General features: G+C 40.3%; 1 protein-coding gene across 3 annotated transcripts in view; it reads left to right on the top strand.

Annotated features, from left to right (window-relative positions):
• The window catches only part of ptpn9a (protein tyrosine phosphatase non-receptor type 9a), a 48,162-nt gene that overhangs the window by 6,164 nt on the left and 22,293 nt on the right, over positions 1-19,705 (top strand). For 2 of the 3 annotated variants that reach the window (XM_071326764.1, XM_071326765.1), the window contains 2 exons: positions 8,321-8,464; positions 17,105-17,194. In XM_071326764.1, coding sequence (XP_071182865.1) covers positions 8,321-8,464; positions 17,105-17,194 — 234 coding nt within the window. Of the gene's footprint in view, positions 1-8,320; positions 8,465-17,104; positions 17,195-19,705 lie in introns of those variants that run through there. The other variant, XM_071326766.1, reaches the window with a different exon arrangement.

Genomic DNA, 19,705 nt, shown 5'->3' with positions numbered 1-19,705 from the left:
ACAGATACACAGATGATGCAATCTTAATTGAACTCCACACTGCCCTTTCACACCTGGACAAAAGGAATGCCTATGTGAGAACAAAATTGACAGACATTTGCATCCCTAATACACACCCCTTGATGTTTTCCACTAAGTTTTTATTGAATCCATTTTAAATTTAAATAATTTTTTTACTTAGTATTTTTTTTTGCTGGCCTACAGACTACCCCTAAATGTGAAAGTTAAATATTTAAAAATGAAAAGCTGAAATGTCTTGACTTAAGTATTCAACCCCTTTTGTTATGGCAAGCCTCCATAAGTTAAGGTGTAAAAATGTGCTTGAGTGAGTTCATAAGTTGCATGGAATCACTGTTTTCAATAATAGTGTTTAACATGATTTTTGAATGACTACCTCATCTCTGTACCCCAAACATACAATTATCTGTAAGGCAACTCGGTCAAGCAGTACATTTCAAACACTGATTCAACCACCAAGACCAGGGACGTTTTCCAATGCCTCGCAAAGGTCACCTTTTTAGTAGATGGGTTAAAAAAACGGACATTGAATGTCCCTTTGAGCATGGTGACATTATTAATTAATTGAAACAGTTAGAGTTTAATGCTTGTGATAGGAGAAAACAACTGAGGATGGATCAACATTGTAGTTACTCCAAAATACGTGCCTAAATGACAGAATACAAATATTCCAAAACATGCGTCTTGTTTGCAATAAGGTACTAAAGTAAAAATGCAAAAAATGTAGCAAGGAAATGTAACTTTATTTCCTGAATACAAAGCGTTATGTTTGTGGCAAATCCAATTCAACACAGTACTGAGTACCACTCTCCATATTTTTAATCATAGTGGTGGCTGCATCATGTTATGGGAATGCTTGTAATCTCTAAGGACTGGGGAGTTTCAGGATAAAAATGGGATGGCGCTAAGCACAGGAAAGATCCTAGAGAAACTTGTTTGTCTACTTTGCAACACACTGGGAGACAAATTCACCTTTAAATAGGGAAATTACTTAACATTAGGCCAACTCTACACTGGAGTTGATTACCAAGAAGACAGTTAAATATACTTAAATCTAGCACAAGACCTGAAAAATGTTTGTCTAGCAATGATCAACAACCAATTTGACAGATCTTGAATAATGGAAAAATGTGGAGCAATCCAGGTGTGGAAAGCTCTGAAAGACTCACAGCTGTAATCGCTGCCAAAGGTGGTTCTACCACACTACCAGGTCACTGACCTCCTCCCTATAGGCTGACTCATTTGTCGGTGATCAGGCCTACCACCGTCGTGTCATCCGCAAACTTAATGATTGTGGTGTGGTGTAGTGCCAATCACCATATAAGTTCAAAGAAAGCCTGGAAGGAGGAGAGATGACTAGAAAATATTAATTTGGTCGTTTTATGTGTGGATTAATTAACAGAGTAGAGGACCTTGTGCATTTCAGGTAAAATAACAACTCAATGTTTATATCCCAGGACAAATTAGCTAGCAACAGCAAGCTAGCTAAATAGGACAAATTAGCTAGCAAGTGCAAGCAAACTAGCTAAATTGGCATACATGTTTAATGCTTTTCGACCTGTCCCCAAATTAATGTCATTGGTTCAGAGTTTGTTTTGATATTTGAACCTGAGTGTCGTGATTGCGTTTGGTGTAGGGGGACAAAATAAATGTATGCACGGTGGCGCACGCGCACAGCCGGTTTGGGTTCCGTGTTAGTCCTGTTTTGACACTTTGCCTGTTTGATTGCTCATCGGAGGTCGTAACGGTATTTTTCTAAGTGTCCCGCTCCTTGAAGGTGTAAGCTCAGTGCGGATGTTGCTTATAGTCCATGGCTTCTGGTTGGGATGTACAGTCACTGTGGGGACGTCGTCGATGCACTTATTCATGAAGCTGGTGACACCTCAATGTTATCAGATGAATCCCGGAGCATATTCCAGTCCTGTAGCTTAGCATCCGCTTCATCGGACTACTTCCATATTGAGCATGTGACTAGTACTTCTTGTAAGCATGATTCAAGACGATAAAGTTACCGTCAGATTTGCCGAAGGGGGGGCAAGGGACAGCCTTTCATGTATTTCGTGTGGAGTAAAGGTGATCTAAAGTTTGTTTCCTCTAGTTGCACAGGTGACATGCTGGTAAAACAGATTTTAGTTTCTTTGTGTTAAAATCACCGGCCACGAGAAGCGCTGCATCTGGATCTACATTTTGTTTGCTTACGGCCCTATACAGCTCGTTGAGTGCGGTCTTAGTGCCAGCATCGGTTTGTGGTGGTAAATGGAGAACTATGAAAAACTCTAACTCTCTTTGTAAATAATAGGTATTCTAACTCGGGTGAGCAAAAACTCAAAACTTCCTTAACATCAGAGGTTGCGCACCAGCTGTTAACAGAGATTCCGGAACTTCTACAAACATGGAGCATTGGTACATTGTGGGAGGCAACCCATCTGTCTAGAGACTAATCGGACGATGTTGGCCTTTTACGGATAGCGGACGATAATTCCACCCAATAACGATATTCAATAAATTGGATCAAAAAAGTATACCTCCTGCTTATCTGAACACATGCAGCCATTCTCATGCTGTGTCATTATTGTCACAATGTAAGGAATCAACATTTTGAAGCATATTTGTTTGGACAACTGCTCTTTTGGATGGCAATTGTCCTGCTGTAAAACAGTAGATCTGAAGATGTACCACTATCACACGGTTTTGTTCCCCCGCCCCCCCAAAAAATCGGAATCTGTATCGGACCCCAAAAACATATCGGTCAGGCTCTAATATGAACTCGTTCACTGGTGGTTCGTATAGCTTTCAGACTTGTGAAATGGCCAGTCTCTCATGTCTACTCACTTGATATTGATCTCCTCTGGCCCTTGTTACAGCATATAGCCAGTCACCCCTCTCCATGTGAACCAAGGAACTCACTGATGAATATGATCCTAACTACTACTGTCAGGTACAGTCAAGTTTCTGAGCTTTAATTTGTCTGCTATCTTAGCCTTTTAAGGAGACGCAACAGACTCTGGGCAGAGTGTATGGGAAGGCTGTGACCTGTTCCTAGAGCAAGCAGTCGTTTTTGCTTTTCTGCAGATGGAGCGAGATCGGTAAGAAAATGACTCTGTAAGGATGGACACTTTTTGCTTTTATTGCAACATGTGTAACCCAGCAGAACCACCATTTGAGGAACAACATACTGGATCCTCTACAATATGTAAATATTTCCGTGTATCCTCTTGATTCACAGAATTTGCCTGCGCCAAAACATTTTTCTTCGAAGTAGAACATTTTGGGTTGGTGACACACAGGATCCATAGAATACTTTTTAGGAATCCATTCATGCACTTAGTTCACCTGAAATTAGAAAAGTTACCCATCTTGACGTAACAGGTCAGTAATGGGTCCAACTCTTGGTGCATGTTCAAGTGTGAACTGTGAAGGTTAAAAGTTTTGGTGAACCAGAAAGTTATTCCAGAGGTAGGTTACTTTTTAATAGTTTATCCATGCGCAAACACCTGTTTTTAGTCCCTCAATAACATTGTAATTTAATCGGCCTGTGTGAGTCTGAGAGCATATTCAGTGTCCTTGAGTATCACAATTTGTAGTGGTCCTTTATTGAATCCTGGTTGTTGGGCTCTTTTGGATCATAAATAATAGCATTCCTTCATCTTCTCTGGGAGTCCAGGGTTCCTGGTTGTATTTTGAGTAGAGCCAGACTGATATCAGTTGACTGGTATTATTGGCTGATATTGGCCCATTTGTTGTCATTTACCTGAATATTTTTTTTTAATATAGTATCAGTTTTTATACAATTGATATTTATATAGGAAGATCAAAAAAAGATAATGCTAATTAGAGCACTTTAAAATGTACTGATAATCTGATTAGATATTGAGGCCCACCTCCTTTAAACACCACCTGCAACCAGAGGAAATGCTTTTTGCGTGAGATTTCTAAAAGAGCCGGGCCAATATCGTGACGTTCTTGGATTTACCAGTTAAAATAATCGACTGATACACAGAAACAGAGATGAGAATGAAAGAACTACATGGTGACAACACAATACAGCAACACGGTGCAATTTATTTCTTCAACAATTACAAGTTGTCTTTCTCCTCAGCATTTAGCTGTTTTAATAGTGCAGGAGGCCCTGACACTCACCCTTTTGTCTTTGAAAGCCTGGGCTTTGCAAGAGGAGGACGGTGGCATCCTGTCCTTTTTAGCTCTGCTCATCAGTAGCTTTTTGTATTCTTGAAGAGCCTGACTTGACTACCCCTTCTCGCTGGCTGGAGAAGTGGAACTCTTGCTTTGAGCTTTCATTTCCCCCCCTCGGGCTTCTGTGACAGCTTGCTGGTGCTGCCTGGCTGGGCTCGTCAAAGAGAATGTCCGGAAGCCTTTAGGGAGGACATGGACCTAGAGAGCGTGCACGCTTAGATTGGTCTCTTTACTAGTTGAAACATGATATAATGGGGGTCTCTAGTGCCTTTTCACACTACTGTAGGTTTCACTACTGATTTTGTTTATTTGTATCTTCATTAGATTTTGCAGCTACTCTTCCTTGGGTCCTCAAAACACAAAACATTGCAAGTAACAAAACATTGATAGTTTTGTTACTTGCACAAATGTAAAGTACAACAATATACAAACAATACATCATAAAAAATACAGAACAGAACAAATATATAGTGTTATGAAACCCTTTTTGTCCAAATGTGTTTCATTTGAATATTTTATTGAATGGATAATGGGGAAGCTTTGAATTAGCTCCTGGTGTTTAGAGGGAAAGATGGCATGATATGAGGGACAGGAAGTTAATAGTCCACCTTGATCATTGCCCCGTCAGCTCCAATAGCACCTAGCTAATGTTATTTTTCATAGCATTCTTCTATAAAACATTATCTATGCACATCACTTTTTACTCTTTGAAAAACATTGTTGATTCAATTCTCTACTCAACCTTGTAGTTCATAAAGAACGCTTAGATAACTGAGCAGAGTGCTGAAATGGAATTGTGTTCATAGTTATGTAATTGATAAATCAACAAGGGGGGGAGGGGGGACAGTCCCAGGCAGCGTTCATGTATCTAAAGTATCTGCATCTGCTGTATCTAAAGTACATTTTGCTTAACTATCTTAGTGGCCAAGGCGTCTGTGTTTGGTGTGCGCACATGGGTGTGTATGAAATCTACATCCACAGGGCTCTACAGTGCAACCATTTTACTTGCATATAGCCTAAATGTTTTGCTGTGCGACCTGGAATTTTGCGCCTCGACAAATTTGAAGGATTCCAGCTTTATTACCTCAAATATTTTTTATTGTGCTCCCAAATTTCTTTGTGCGGTTACATTTTTAATTTAGGCGCACACATTCTCCTTGTTTAATTTTTTTTTTTAAGTTGGCGTAGAGCCCTGATCCATTTGTTTAAAACTGCCATTCCTTCAATAGCGAGGGCACATTTTCTTGAAATTGATACTGATTTTGCAGTCTTGGATCTTAAGCCTCATTTAACTGTAGCTATTAAACATGGGAGGACTGATTGAAAGTCGGTGTTTTCTGCACAGAAGGCCAGTGTATTTGCTATGGTAAGGGAAGAGCCCCATGAAATGGACGAAAATGAATGGCAACTTATTGGCATTGGGCGAACCATATACACAATCGCAAATATCACTCAACTGGACGGCAGTTAATCAAAACCATATTGCAAGCGGAACATGGAGAAAGCCAAGTGTCATACACCAAAAATCCCAAAGATGGCGAGTGCGCTCCACTGTAGATTTACATATGGCAAATGGTCACAAAGTCAGGTCCCAAGGGTGAAATTTTGAGAAAAATAAAATAATTTAAAACCTCCCAAGTCCATTTTTTTTTTTTTTTTTTATGATTTCTTAATTTTTTTCAATTATACATAACCGTATGGACATTTTGTCTTATTTTACAGAGTTGGTCCATAAGGCCTATGTTTTGTCCATTTGCAATATATGATCATAGGAAGTCAGCTTCCCGAACCCAAAAGTCAGTGAACCATGTCCAAATGGCATATACTGACCAAATGAGATTGGCTTAACACACACATGTCTATTTTGTCATGTTTGATCATTGGAAGTAAGAATTTCTCGTTGATGTTGATTCAGCATGTCCATTTCGTAATGAAGTCCTTATGGATATACATTGGCAATGGACACTGTCAACTTGCAGAAGAGCATGTTCACACTGACGATATAGCATATGTGTGATGGACACTGTCCAATCGCTCGTTTGTGTTGATTTCAGCCTGTCCATTTGGTGATGAAAAATCCCTCATTAAATACATTGGAAATGGACAAATGTAATCTGTCCATTTTGCAATGTTACAATGGGCATTTACCATCATTGGACATGCTATAATATACTGCATTGGGTTCCCACGTGCTGGTGGTTGAAAACGTCCAAAATGACCAGGGGCGCCCCCTGTTGGTTCGACCTGGGTGGGAGGTGCTCTCTACCCGGCCATGGACCCCTAGCACCCCCCTGAAGCCATTTAGAGCCATATTAAAAATACGCTCCTGGTAACCCGTTCAATTACCAGGTGCACGGCTGTCCATTTGCAATGTCTTACAATGGACATTTACCAACACGAATTGGACATGCTCTAATATACTGTAGAAATGCTCAATTGACTGACTCGTTGAACACGGGATGGCCGAGCAGTGATAGTGGTTCCTCTCCATCGCTCGTTGGTTTTGATTTCAGCCTGTCCATTTGGTGATGGTAAATCCCTCATTAAATACATTGGAAATGTACACTGTCCATTTACAATATAAAATGTACAATGCCAATATATTATACTGTCAGTCAATAAGATATCATACTGACACCAAACTTATACATACTGACACCAAACTCACTTTGTCCAACTCTTTTAATAGCAAGGATTCACATATTTCAGAGCTGGCACACAATTTATAGTGCCTTCTGTTGAAACCATAAACCTTCAAAAACATGGTTACATTCGAGCTGCGGGTCCTGTTCTGACATTGTGTAGACCTAGCTGAGGCGACCATGAGTTTTGGCTCGATTGGTCATTCGGAGACTGAGCAACGACCTTAATTAGTGATGAAAATTCACTTTTTCCGGGTGTGGTAACGGGGTCCCTGAAAGAGCTATCGGACAGACTTTAGGGTCCGTCTCTGGGCCAAGGTGGTTTCAATGCACCTCTAGTCTTGTGATTCTGGGACTTTTCTAAGTGTTGTTATTTTCGCAACGTTCAAAATTAATTGATGTTATTGCAAATGGACGAGGGTGTTTCTCGGCCTGAGAATCTTTTTAGAGCCACAACTCACCGTGCACTACCGACTGAAGCCCCAGAACAGGTTTATAAAGTTTCAGATCTCTAAGTCTGACGGTTCTTTTGATAGTTCGAACACAGGTAACTATTGCAGGCTCTGTGTATGTAAACCCCACACTGTGTCACTCCACATTGACTGTGTGTACAGAAAATCACGTAGCGCTTCGAAACCTGCCTTAACGGAATTGCCTTAACACGCCGCAACTGGAGCTAACTTTTTTGAAGATAAACACATTTGTTTAACCATCACCAAACGGACATTGTATGATTTCTCGTAAATTCCAATAGATAAATGGATGTTTCTATTTTTCCTTACACCGTAGGTTTATGTACTTAGACTTGAAGCGGTCAAATTAATGCTGTATTACCGTTTTCAACCTTTGGAAGTCTTTTCCGTTTACGAGAAACGGCCATGTCCGTTTGACGTTTTGACCATTTGCAATAAGCAGCTAGTCGCCATCTGGTGGAATTTTCCTGTACAGCAGGAAACATCGCGGAAATAAAGTCTCTCTGACATTTATTCCACCTTATGGAATCCAGTTGTTCTGATTTAGATTAATAGACCACTGTTGGAAGTACAGAAATGTGGAAGCAAAAAGTGCTACTGTACCTATAATTTTTTTATATATATTTTTTTTTATGATATCATTTTTTTTCACAGCCAAGTTAAGTCCCCACCCCCACCAAACACCCCTTCCTCCTCATTAAGGTGCCACCATAGGTTTACTTAGGAAGGGCTCATGGTAATTGCTGTTACGGAATAAATGGAATGGTTTCCATGTTTGATACCATTACCTTTACTTCATTTCAGACATTATTATGAGCTGTCCTACCCTCTGTAGCCTCCTGTGAGATAGCATTTCATGTCATAGAAAGGTCATAGATGCACCACTTCCTCATAGGATGTAACATGTTAAACCTGAGTTTCACTTATTCTTTCATTTCTCCCTGGAGTGAGTACATTGTGTGTGACCACATCTCTCTCTGTGTGTATTTTTAGGCTACCAAGGAGTTTCTGGAGGAAATCAACAAGTGGACCACTCAGCATGGAGTGTCCCCCCTGTCCTGGGAAGTGGCCGTCAAGTTCCTCATGGCGCGCAAGTTCGACGTGCTCAGGGCCATCGAGCTCTTCCACAGCTACAGGGTGTGTGTGTGGGGGGGTGGGGCATGCCAGTGGTTGCTGGTAACTTGTGAAGTTGGGTGGAAGATTTTAGGCAAATTTATTTTGAACTAAACTTTTTAGGAGGATTTATTGGTTTTATTTTTCCTACATTTGAGGGGGAACATCCTCCTCTTCCTCCCTGGAAGAGCCTTCTCTGGTCACATGCAGGTGTATGTTTCCGGTCGTGTGTATGTGTACATGCCGGCGTGCACACGTTTGGCTTATATGATTGATGGTTATGACAGTGTCATAACGTGTATTTTCTACAAGTATTTTAAATTAGATTTTTTTTTTTTTTTATGATTAAAGAATTTAAGAAACAAACTTTCAAACGGAAGGAAACTTCTTGGCAGGGAAAAAAATACATTTCAATAAATGTCAGTTTTGGCACTTATGTAGGTGTCATAACCAGACATAAAATAATGCAATATGTTACAGCGGGTGTAAATATAGTGTCATGAAAAAGTGAAGTTGAGTGTTGCAATATGCACTTACCTAGCAAATAAAACAAGTTGTGTAGAGTACTTCAGCGGTCTAACCAGAACTAGAATGTAATTCTATTTGTCCAAATATATGGATTTGGCTGTCTAAGCACACACTGACATGCACGGCTCTCTGGGGAGATTGTCTTCAAGTCTCCGGTGAGTGACGAAGTCCTTTCCATCTATGTAATGTATTACAGGTTATGGACAGGTGGATGACATGCGTTTGCCTCAACCCATGTGTCCAGCAGGTAGAGTTCAAGACCTACAGGCAGATGTGAGATGTAGGCTACTGAGGAAGCTTTGCATCGGTCAGTAGCCTACAGAGTAATTTGAGAAGAGTGCAGTTGTTGAACCTATGTACATATTCTAAATAAAGTGTAACAGTTCCATGTAGAATAAACCATACTTTCCATAATACTGTAGAAGCAGTGTTCTCCTAATTCTTTATTTAACCTTTATTTAACTAGGCAAGTCAGTTAAGAACAAATTCTTATTTACAATGACGGCCTAGGAACAGTGGGTTAACTGCCTTGTTCGGGGGCAGAACGACATATTTTACCTTGTCAGCTCGATTCGATCTAGCAACTTTTCGGTTACTGAACCAACGCTCTAACCACGAGGCTACCTGCCGCCCCAGTAATATAACAATGTGCAAATAATAAAATTCCCTGACATGTTTGAAGAGCACACAGCGCCCAAGGTAATGGGTTCATGGTTTTGTGCCTCGGATTGGACACAGTCTACTGTGTCCAATCCGTGTAGGATAGACTATTGCGCAACGACCAACGCTTTTTCTATTAATTATAACAACTTACATAGCGTAATGGGTTTATTCACAATATGATCTGCTAATGAATAAAATTAAATATCCATGTTAGACCTGCAATTTTAAACAATACACGGGGCTTGAAGTAACCTATTTGAATTTGGAGTAGGCCGTCTACCTTGACAATCAGACATTTCCTCAATGTGGTGTTTGAAAAGTCCTGGTAATTGTTGGAGCCAATTTTATAAGTTGTCCTGCTCTCTTACAACTATCTCAGATTTTTATTTTTTTCTGTTTTTGAGCGATGTGTCTACTCGTTTGTTTCCTGCCACTTCAGTTGAAGGGTGTTGTGGTAAATGTTGGCTTCAACTTGGGTTTCCAAACAAAGTCTTCCATTTAAAAAAGGAACCTGGTTTTCGTCACATTCTCTTTATAAAAACAGCGATGGTGTGACACATTATGAGATTAATGCTACTGCTATTCTTGGCTTTGTGCCTGCGTCGGCCACATACGCTACAGAAAAATCTCCTTGCATCCCATCTATTTTAGTCAGGCAATGTCCACATTATTCTCACATACAGTACTTTAGAATGTAATCATCATTTGAATATAAATGCACTATTCTTAGTGGTAATGGCCTACTTTTCTTTTTTACGCTACATGCTTTTTTGGGGAGGGGGGCTTCTGCTGTATATTAGGCCCTATATGTACCATTTCTTTTTTATTATACAATTGTATAACACTGAAGTCCTTTAAGTGCTTGAGAAAGTCCTTGAATTTGATTTGCCAATGTCTGTATGAACCCTGCTTAACCTGTCTGGCTCCGGGGTTCCGCTAGCGGAACTCCTCCCACATTCCACTGAAAAGGCAGAGCGCGAAATTCAAGAAATATTTTTTAGAAATATTTAACTTTCACACATTAACAAGTCCAATACAGCAAATGAAAGATACACATCTTGTGAATCTAGCCAACATGTCCGATTTTTAAAATGTTTTACAGCGAAAACACCACGTATATTTATGTTAGCTCACCACCAAATACAAAAAAGGATAGACATTTTTCACAGCACAGGTAGCATGCACAAAACCAACATAACTAACCAAGATCCAACCAAACTAACCAAGAAACAACTTCATCAGATGACAGTCCTATAACATGTTACACAATAAATCTATGTTTTGTTCGAAAAATGTGCATATTTGAGGTATAAATCAGTTTTACATTGATGCTACCATCAAAAATAGCACCGACGCAGCCAGAGTAATTATAGAGACCAACGTGAAATACCTAAATACTCGTCATAAAACATTTCTGAAAAATCGATGGTGTACAGCAAATTAAAGACAAACATCTTGTGAATCCAGCCAATATTTCAAATGTTTTAAGTGTTTTACAGCGAAAACACAATATAGCATTATATTAGCTTACTACAATAGCCTACCACACTACCGCATTCATTCATCAAGGCACGTTAGCGATAGCAATAGGCACGTTAGCGATAGCGAATAAACCAGCAAAAGATATTAATTTTCACTAACCTTCATAAACCTTCATCAGATGACAGTCCTATAACATCAGGTTACACATACACTTATGTTTTGTTCGAAAATGTGCATATTTAGAGCTGAAATCAGTGGTTATACATTGTGCTAACGTAGCATCTTTTTCCCAGAATGTGCGGATATTTTTCTAAAACTCACCTATTCTGACCAAATAACTATTCATAAACGTTACTAAAAAATACATGTTGTATAGGAAACGATAGATACATTAGTTCTTAATGCAATCGCCGTGTTAGAATTCTAAAAATAAATTCATTACGACATAAGGCTTACGTTATGGCGACAGAGTGCCCAAAACCTGGGCGCAAAACTAATAGTACACAAGTTCGACAGATATATGGAATAGCATCATAAAATGGGTCCTACTTTTGATGATCTTCCATCAGAATGTTGTACAAGGGGTCCTTTGTCGTGAACAATCGTTGTTTGGTTTTAGAATGTCCTTTTTCCCTCTTGAATTAGCCAAGTGGCGCGAAGCTCTCCTTCCTGAACAAAGGCACACAACGCAACACGCCTAACGTCCCGAATAAATTTCAATAATCTAATAAAACTATATTGAAAAAACATACTTTACGATGATATTGTCACATTTATCAAATAAAATCAAAGCCGGAGATATTAGCGGTCTATAACGACAGCTTTCCAGAAGGCAATACCCGGTCCCTTCTCGCGCGTTCCAGGAAACAGGAAATGGGTGTCACGTCATGCCAAGAGCTTTTATTCCACCTCAGACCAAGATAAACACTCCATTTCTTCTCTCACTGCCTATTGACATCTAGTGGAAGGTGTATGACGTGCATGTATACTAATACGTATCAAGCCCATTTATAGGCAGGCCCTAGAACAGAGCATCGTTTTCAGATTTTCCACTTCCTGATCAGGAAGTTTGCTGCAAAATGAGTTCTGTTTTACTCACAGATATAATTCAAACGGTTTTAGAAACTAGAGAGTGTTTTCTATCCAATAGTAATAATAATATGCATATTGTACGAGCAAGAATTGAGTACGAGGCCGTTTAAATTGGGCACGATTTTCCCCCAAAGTGAAAATAGCGCCCTCTGTCCTCAACAGGTTAACGGATGTATAGTCCGAGGCCTATGTTGTATAGGTGGAGTTATGGGCTAATTTGCATATACAGTGCACTCGGAAAGTATGCTTACCGATATTTCGTGCATCCCTAGTAGTAAACCTATACAGTGCCTTCGGAAAGTACTCAGATCCCTTGACCTTTTTCAACATTTTGTTAGAGCCTTATTCTAAAATTGATTTAAATAAAAATCCCCAGCAATCTACACACAATACCCCATAATGGCAAAGTGAAAACGGGTTTAAAAATAATAATATAAGTATTCAGAGCCTTTGCTAAATTTGAGCTCTGTTGCATCCTATTTTTATTGATTATCCTTGAGATATACAACTTGATTTGGATTCCACCTGTGGTAAATTCAATTGATTGGACATGATTTTGGAAAGGCATACACCTGTCTGAGGTTCCACAGTTGACAGTGCATGTCAGAGCAAAAACCAAGCCACGAGTCGAAGGAATTGTCCGTGGAGCGCATAGACAGGATTGTGTCGAGGCACAGATCTGGAGAAGAGTACCATTAAAATGTCTGCAGCATTGAAGGTCCCCAAGAACAGTGGTCTCCATTCTTAAATGGAAGAAGTTTGGAACCACCAAGACTCTTCCTAGAGCTGGCCGCCCAGCCAAACTAAGCAATCGGGGTAGAAGGGCTTTGGTTAGGGAGGACTAGGAAACTAGTCAGGATTGGGGGAAAGATGTACAGAGATCCTTGACGGAAACCTGCTCCAAAATGTTACCTTCCAACAGGACAACGGCCCTAAGCACACAGCCAAGACACACAGGAGTGGCTAAAGGACAAGTCTCTGAATGTCCTTGCTTGGCCCCGCTAGAGCCCGGACTTGAACTGATCTAAAGTCTCTGGAGAGACATGAAAATAGCTGTGCAGAGACGCTCCCCATCCAATCTGACAGAGCTTGAATGAGAGAAACTCCCCAAATACAGGTGTGCCAAACTTGTAGCGTCATACCCAAGAAGGCTCGAGGATGTAATCGCTGCCAAAGGTGCTTCAACAAAGTACTGAGTAAAGGGTCTGAATACTTATCTAAATGGGATATTTTTTTTTTGCAAAACTTTCTAAAAACCAGTTTTTGCTTTGTCATTATGGGGTATTGTTTGTAGAGGGGGAGACGGGACAACTTAATTAATGGGTATGCTTGTCATCGGCTGGGACTAGGGAGTTTCTAGGATTTTAAAAACTAAATAGAGCTAAGCACAGCCAAAATCCTAGAGGAAAACCTGGTTCAGTCTGCTAGGAGACAGATTCACTTTTCAGCAGGACAATAACCTAAAACACAAGGCCAAATATACACTCGAGTTGCTTACCAAGACGACATTAAATGTTCATGAGTGGCCTAGTTAGTTTTGACTTAAATTGGCTTAAATCTATGGCGAGACTTGACAATGGCTGTCTCGCAATGGTCAACAACCAACTTGACAGAGCTTGAAGAATTTTCTTTCAAGAATAATGTGCAAATATTTTACAATCCCAGAAAGACTCACAGCTGTAATCACTGCCAAAGGTGATGTGTATTGACTTTTCGTTTTCTTTTTTCCCCCTCAATGTTAAAGGGGGGGAAAAATAAACACTTTGACAGAGTATTTTTGTGTAGATTGTTGATAAAACAAATTACAATTTAAATCAATTTTAATCCTACTTTGTAACACAACTAAATGTGGAAAAAGTCGAGGGGTGTGAATTCTTTCTGAAGGAAGTGTATCTACTTAGCTAATGTACCAACACCAGTGGGTTGACAGGCAGCAGAAGTGACCGTGTTGCGTGTAATCCCTTCCAATCCTGACCATCTGGCAATATTATTGAAATGCATTGCAAGTTTGCCCCAACTTTATGGATGCCCATTTTCACTCCCATTTGCTGAGCGAAATGTATGTGCGTTGCACCCTTATGCAGACATGACAACAAAGTCCACATGGCAGCTGGGGGTGGACCACAATGTGTTGTCTCTGGGCAATTGGGCATCATTTGGCAAAAGTGGGCATGTAAGTAATCCATACCCATCTCTCCAGTAAATCGTGACAAACTCTCAACTGTTTTGGATGAGACCTGACTTAATGACCAAAAATTATCCTATTTACAGTTTGTAGTAAATTTGGACACCAATTTGTTTGACTCATATCGATGCCATATAGGTTAAAACCAGAGAAGTTGGTTCTAAGGGGAAGTTGACCTTTAATTAGTCCTCCATTTGGACAGTGCTGTGTTTAGTCACTTTGTGGACAAATGGCTCTAACTGTTGAACACAAAATGGGACTGGTCTGTTCCAATCCACCACAGAGAATGGAAAGTTCCCAAATGTCTTGTTCTCCCTCTAATTTCCTGAATAGCAGCAGGATGTGGCTGATAAAGTGACTTAATGTAAGCAGCAAAATCTAGAGGTTTTTGTTAGTGGTGGTTGATTTTTCAAGGACTGAATAATCTTGCCTCTTATGAATAAATACCCTATAAACTCTTTCAGTTTGAGTGAAAGGTGTTTGAAATCCCCATGTTTTACCTCTGCTTGAATGAAAGTGTTTGTGTGAGGTTGAGCTGTATTTGGCTTGTTGATGTGACACCCTTTTTTTTGTCCATAAAGGCAAATATAACTTCATTTGGTTCAAATGGTGACATACAGGTACCTGCCAAATAATGGAAACACTTGAGTAAATGAGGGATACAAAGTATCGGTGCTTCCACACAGGTGTGGTTCCTGAGTTAATTAAGCAATTTTATTTGGCCTTTATTTAACTAGGCAAGTCAGTTAAGAACAAATTCTTATTTTCAATGACGGCCTAGTCAGCTCGGGGATTGACGGCCTTGTCAGCTCGGGGATTAACCTTTTCGGTTACAAGTCCAACACTCTAACCACTAGGCTACCTGCCGCCCCAATTAACATCCCATCATGCTTAGGGTCATGTCTAAAAATGCTGGGCAGGCCATGTCTATGGCCCCATAGGATGACAATGCCCTCATCCACAGGGCATGAGTGGTCATTCAATGGTTTGATGAGCATGAAAACAATGTAAACCATATGCCATGATCTCCAGATCTCAACCCAATTGAACACTGGAGAGGTGCCTTTTAACAGTGTTTTCCATCAACAAAACACCAAATTATGGTATTTCTTGTGGAGGAATGGTGTCACATTCCTCCGATAGAGTTCCAGATACTTGTAGAATCTAAGCCAAGGTGTTTTGAAGCGGTTCTGGCTAGTGGTGGCCCAACGCCTCCGTCTATTGCGCCTCTATTGTTCCTCAAGCAAGGGGGAGGGGGAGGCTGATGACATCACTAATTTCCCATCGAAACCACTCCTTGAATGCCCTACTCCTTGAAGTTTGCAGTATTTTGCTCAAATTATTATTTTTTACCCTTGAGTGTGTGAACTTTACTGTATTTATACTTGTAATATCGCTTTTCAACAGTAAAAGTTAAAAAATCGCTGCAGGACGTCTGAGGCAGGGAACATCATAATACACAAGTAAAGGTTTTTGTCAAATTACTGTGAATTTTACTCAAAATGTAATGGGGAGACACTTGGTTACTGTCATTATACAATTAAATTATTGTGTTTTTGATTCAAATCAGTAGTGTGGAATTTCTCAAATTGACAAGAACATTTTTGGATTTCTTTGAATCATTAAACCTTTTTATATTAGCATTAATTATGTCACACCAGAGGACAAATTCAAGGCTCTAATGCATTAAATTGTTAATTAAACTGGACAAAAAGTTGGTGGCCACAACAATTTGAAGAAGAAAATACATTTCTACCCATTTGTACTCACTGGTAGTGTGCTTTGTGCACTCTCACAAAATATTGAACGCTACTTTGCCCCTTAGGGCCACTAGTATATTGTCCCACATATTAATTATATGGTGACCCCCTCCTATAACTGTAAGCGTGTTATGTAATACGTCATAGTCCTTTGTCCACGGGTATCCAATTGTTTGCCACGGTAGTCCATTGAAGCCTCTTGATCCGTGTGGAGCAAAGCGGGAGACAAGGCAAAGGCGCTCTAGTCACTTGGGCAGGTAGTTCTTTGGAACTGTTATTGTAGTGTAGCCTACAAGGTTTAATTCACAGCTTCCCACAGGTATTTATAGCTTATCTGCTTCTATATCACGGTATCTCTGTAATATGATACATCCTAGCACTGAAGCAGAACATCCTGAAGCTCATCTGTCAAATGGTTTATTTTCCTTTCTCCTTCCTTTCATCTAAACTTCCCTGTAATCACATGACGAGTGAAAGCACACTTGCTGGTAGGCGTTATCCATATTATTGCCTTCATCCTTCCAGCCTTTGATCAGATCAGTACAGATTAAGGAAAGGCCAGTCACTGAAGAGTTCTGAGACACTGTCTGGGATGGGGGATGCAATTCTGTTTGCATCCTCCAATATTTTGCTCTTGCCCAGCACCAACACACCCAATTCAACAAATCAAGGTCTTAATTGAAGACTGATTCGCTTATTTGAATCCGTTGTGCTGGGCTGGAACAGAAGCAGACTTTTGCTCTGGATCGGCACTAACACACCTGATTGGACTAATAGTAGCGGCCTACATTGAAGATGTCGGTGGATTTGAATCAAGTGTGTTAGTGCTGGACTGGAACAAAAAGCATACACACATTGCAACCCGAACATCTGTGTAGTGGATGGATGTTGTACTGTAGGCCTCACAGGCCTGATGTTCCCTTTTAACTATTTTTTTTTTCTTCATGTTTCTAGGAGACCCGTCTGAAAGAGGGCATTGTCAAACTCCAGCCCCAGGAGGAACCTCTGCGCTCAGAACTGCTCAGTGGAAAGTTCACTGTGCTGGTGAGTTATAGTTTTAATGTCACATATGTACAGTTAAATGCCTTTCTTAGAAGCTCTAACCCCCAAAATGCAGTAATCAATAACAATTTAATACTAAAAATGACATGGTAGAACAAACACACAAGATCTAAAAATAAGAACACAAAGTCAGTAAGCATACTACATACAGGGTCAGTTCCAGTACCATATTTACAATGTGCAGGGATACTGGATTGATAGGGGTAAGGTGACTAGGCATCAGGATATATGATTAACAGAGTAGCAGCTGTGTGTGTTGGGCCCTGTGAGTGTGCATAGGGACGGTGAAAAATAAGAATGAAAATATAAAGGTCAACTCCGATATTCTGTTAGCTATTTAGCAGTCTTATGGCATGGGGATCGAAGCTGTTCAGGAGCTTGTTGGTGTCAGACTTGATGCACCGGTACCACTTGCTAAGCAGAAGCAGATAGAACAGTCTATGGCTTGGGTGGTTGGAGTCTTTTTAATGATTTTCCAGGCCTTCCTTTCACACCGCCTAATTGTCCGCACCACCCTCTGTAGCGCCATGCGATCGAGGACAGTGCTGTTGTCATACCAAGTAGTGATGCAGCCAGTCAAGGTGCTCTCAATGGTACAGCTGTACAACTTTTTGAGGATTTTGAGAGCCCATGCCAAACCTTTTTTTTCAACCTCCTGAGCTGTCGCGCCTTCTTCACGACTGTGTGCATGTGTTGACCATTAAGTTCTTAGTGATTTGGACACAAAGGAACTTGAAGCTCGCAACGCGTTCCACTGCAGGCCCATCAATGGAGTTGTGCGTGGCCACGCAGTCGTGGGTGAACAGGGAGTACAGGAGGGGAATAAGCACACATCCCTGTTAACCAATTGTGTGTGCCAGCTTTGGCACCCTGTGTTTTCTGTGTTTCCTGTGTTTCCTGCATCGTGCCTACTGAACACTACCCAGATGCTGAAAAAGATAAACACTATTACAACTCCAGGACTAGACATTAAATTGGCTATCCTCTGCCTAAGGAGCAGCTAGTAGATGTTTCCCTTCCTGTCACTCACTCCCCATTAGGAGGAAGCTCTCGTCAGGATGGGGAGACCGGCAGAGGAAATGCACTAACTTTTTTTTATTTTACAGCTTTGAGATTTCTGGAGCTGTATGAGCTTGGGGGGGGGGAGGCATATGCATAACCATGGTAGCAATTAAAAGGGAACAGTTTAGAGATTATGGGACAATTCTTAGACTAAAGGTACACTGTTGATTTAATGTGCATTTTACATTTTTGCTGCATTTGTTAAATTACTCTGGATACATTCAGTAGTATGGTAATATGCTTGGAATATTTGGGGTAGGTGCAATGACAAAAAAAGGGTTTGAGTGCCAGGTATAACTGGTGCTTCCAAGTGGCCACACACCTCAAGTGTGCACAGTTCCTAAGTAATTTCAATGCACTTTTATGACTCAGTCTTCAACTAAGGTTATTTTTTAAATATATTTTTTAAAACCCTGAAAAGCTTCACCCGCAAGCCATAAGACTACTAAATAGTAGCTATTGGTTAACTATCTGCATTGACAGACTCATCACATATGCTGCTGCTACTTTTTATTGTCTATCCTGTTGTCTGGTCACTTTATCCCTACCTGGAGTGCCTTCAGAAATTATTTACACCCCCTTCACTTTCTCCACATTTTGGTGTTACAAAGTGGGATTAATGTTTTTTTATTTTTTATTTGTTTAACACTAATATACACTATATATACAAAAGTATATGGACATCCCTTCAAATTAGTGGATTTGGCGATTTCAGCCACACCTGTTGCTGACAGGTGTATACAATTTGAACACACAGCCATGCAATCTCCATAGACAAACATTGGCAGTAGATTGGCCTTACTGAAGCGCTCTGACTTTCGACGTGGCACCGTCATAGGATGCCACCTTTCCAACAAGTCAGTTTGTCAAATTGCTGCCCCGGTTAACTGAGTGCTGTTATTGTGAAGTGGAAACGTCTAGGAGCAACAACGGCTCAGCTGGGAAGTGGTAGGCCACACAAGCTCACAGAACAAGACCGCCGAGTGCTGTAGCGTATAAAAATCGTCTGTCCTTGGTTGCAACTGTCGTGTCTTTGGCATCATTAAACTGAAGACTTATCAAATAACTCTCTGTAATTATTATTACGCGATTAGACTGATTAATCATGTAGCTGTAATTAACTAGGAAGTCAGGGCACCCAGGAAAATATTCAGATTATAAAGTTATAATTTTCCTAACATAACTTTCAGATATTTGAATATCTGATCACTTAGTCTTTGAATTTATGAATTATTTACCTCATGTTAGTCTCATTCCAAACATCGTAAATTGGGTTCGTGCAGATAACCAACAGTCTTCACTATGAGTCATCCATACATCAACTGTCTTAAAATATTTATTTACTAAGTAATTCACAGAAATGCATAAACAAACAGTAGATAGTTACAAGGAAATTATTCCCTAGTGGGATAAACCGGTATCGCGGCTTGG

This window comes from Salvelinus alpinus, chromosome 9 (assembly GCF_045679555.1).
Source record: "Salvelinus alpinus chromosome 9, SLU_Salpinus.1, whole genome shotgun sequence".
Lineage (NCBI taxonomy): Eukaryota > Metazoa > Chordata > Actinopteri > Salmoniformes > Salmonidae > Salvelinus > Salvelinus alpinus.
The sequence above is the reverse complement of the archived record's forward strand: the minus strand, read 5'-3'. Positions and strand labels throughout refer to the sequence as shown.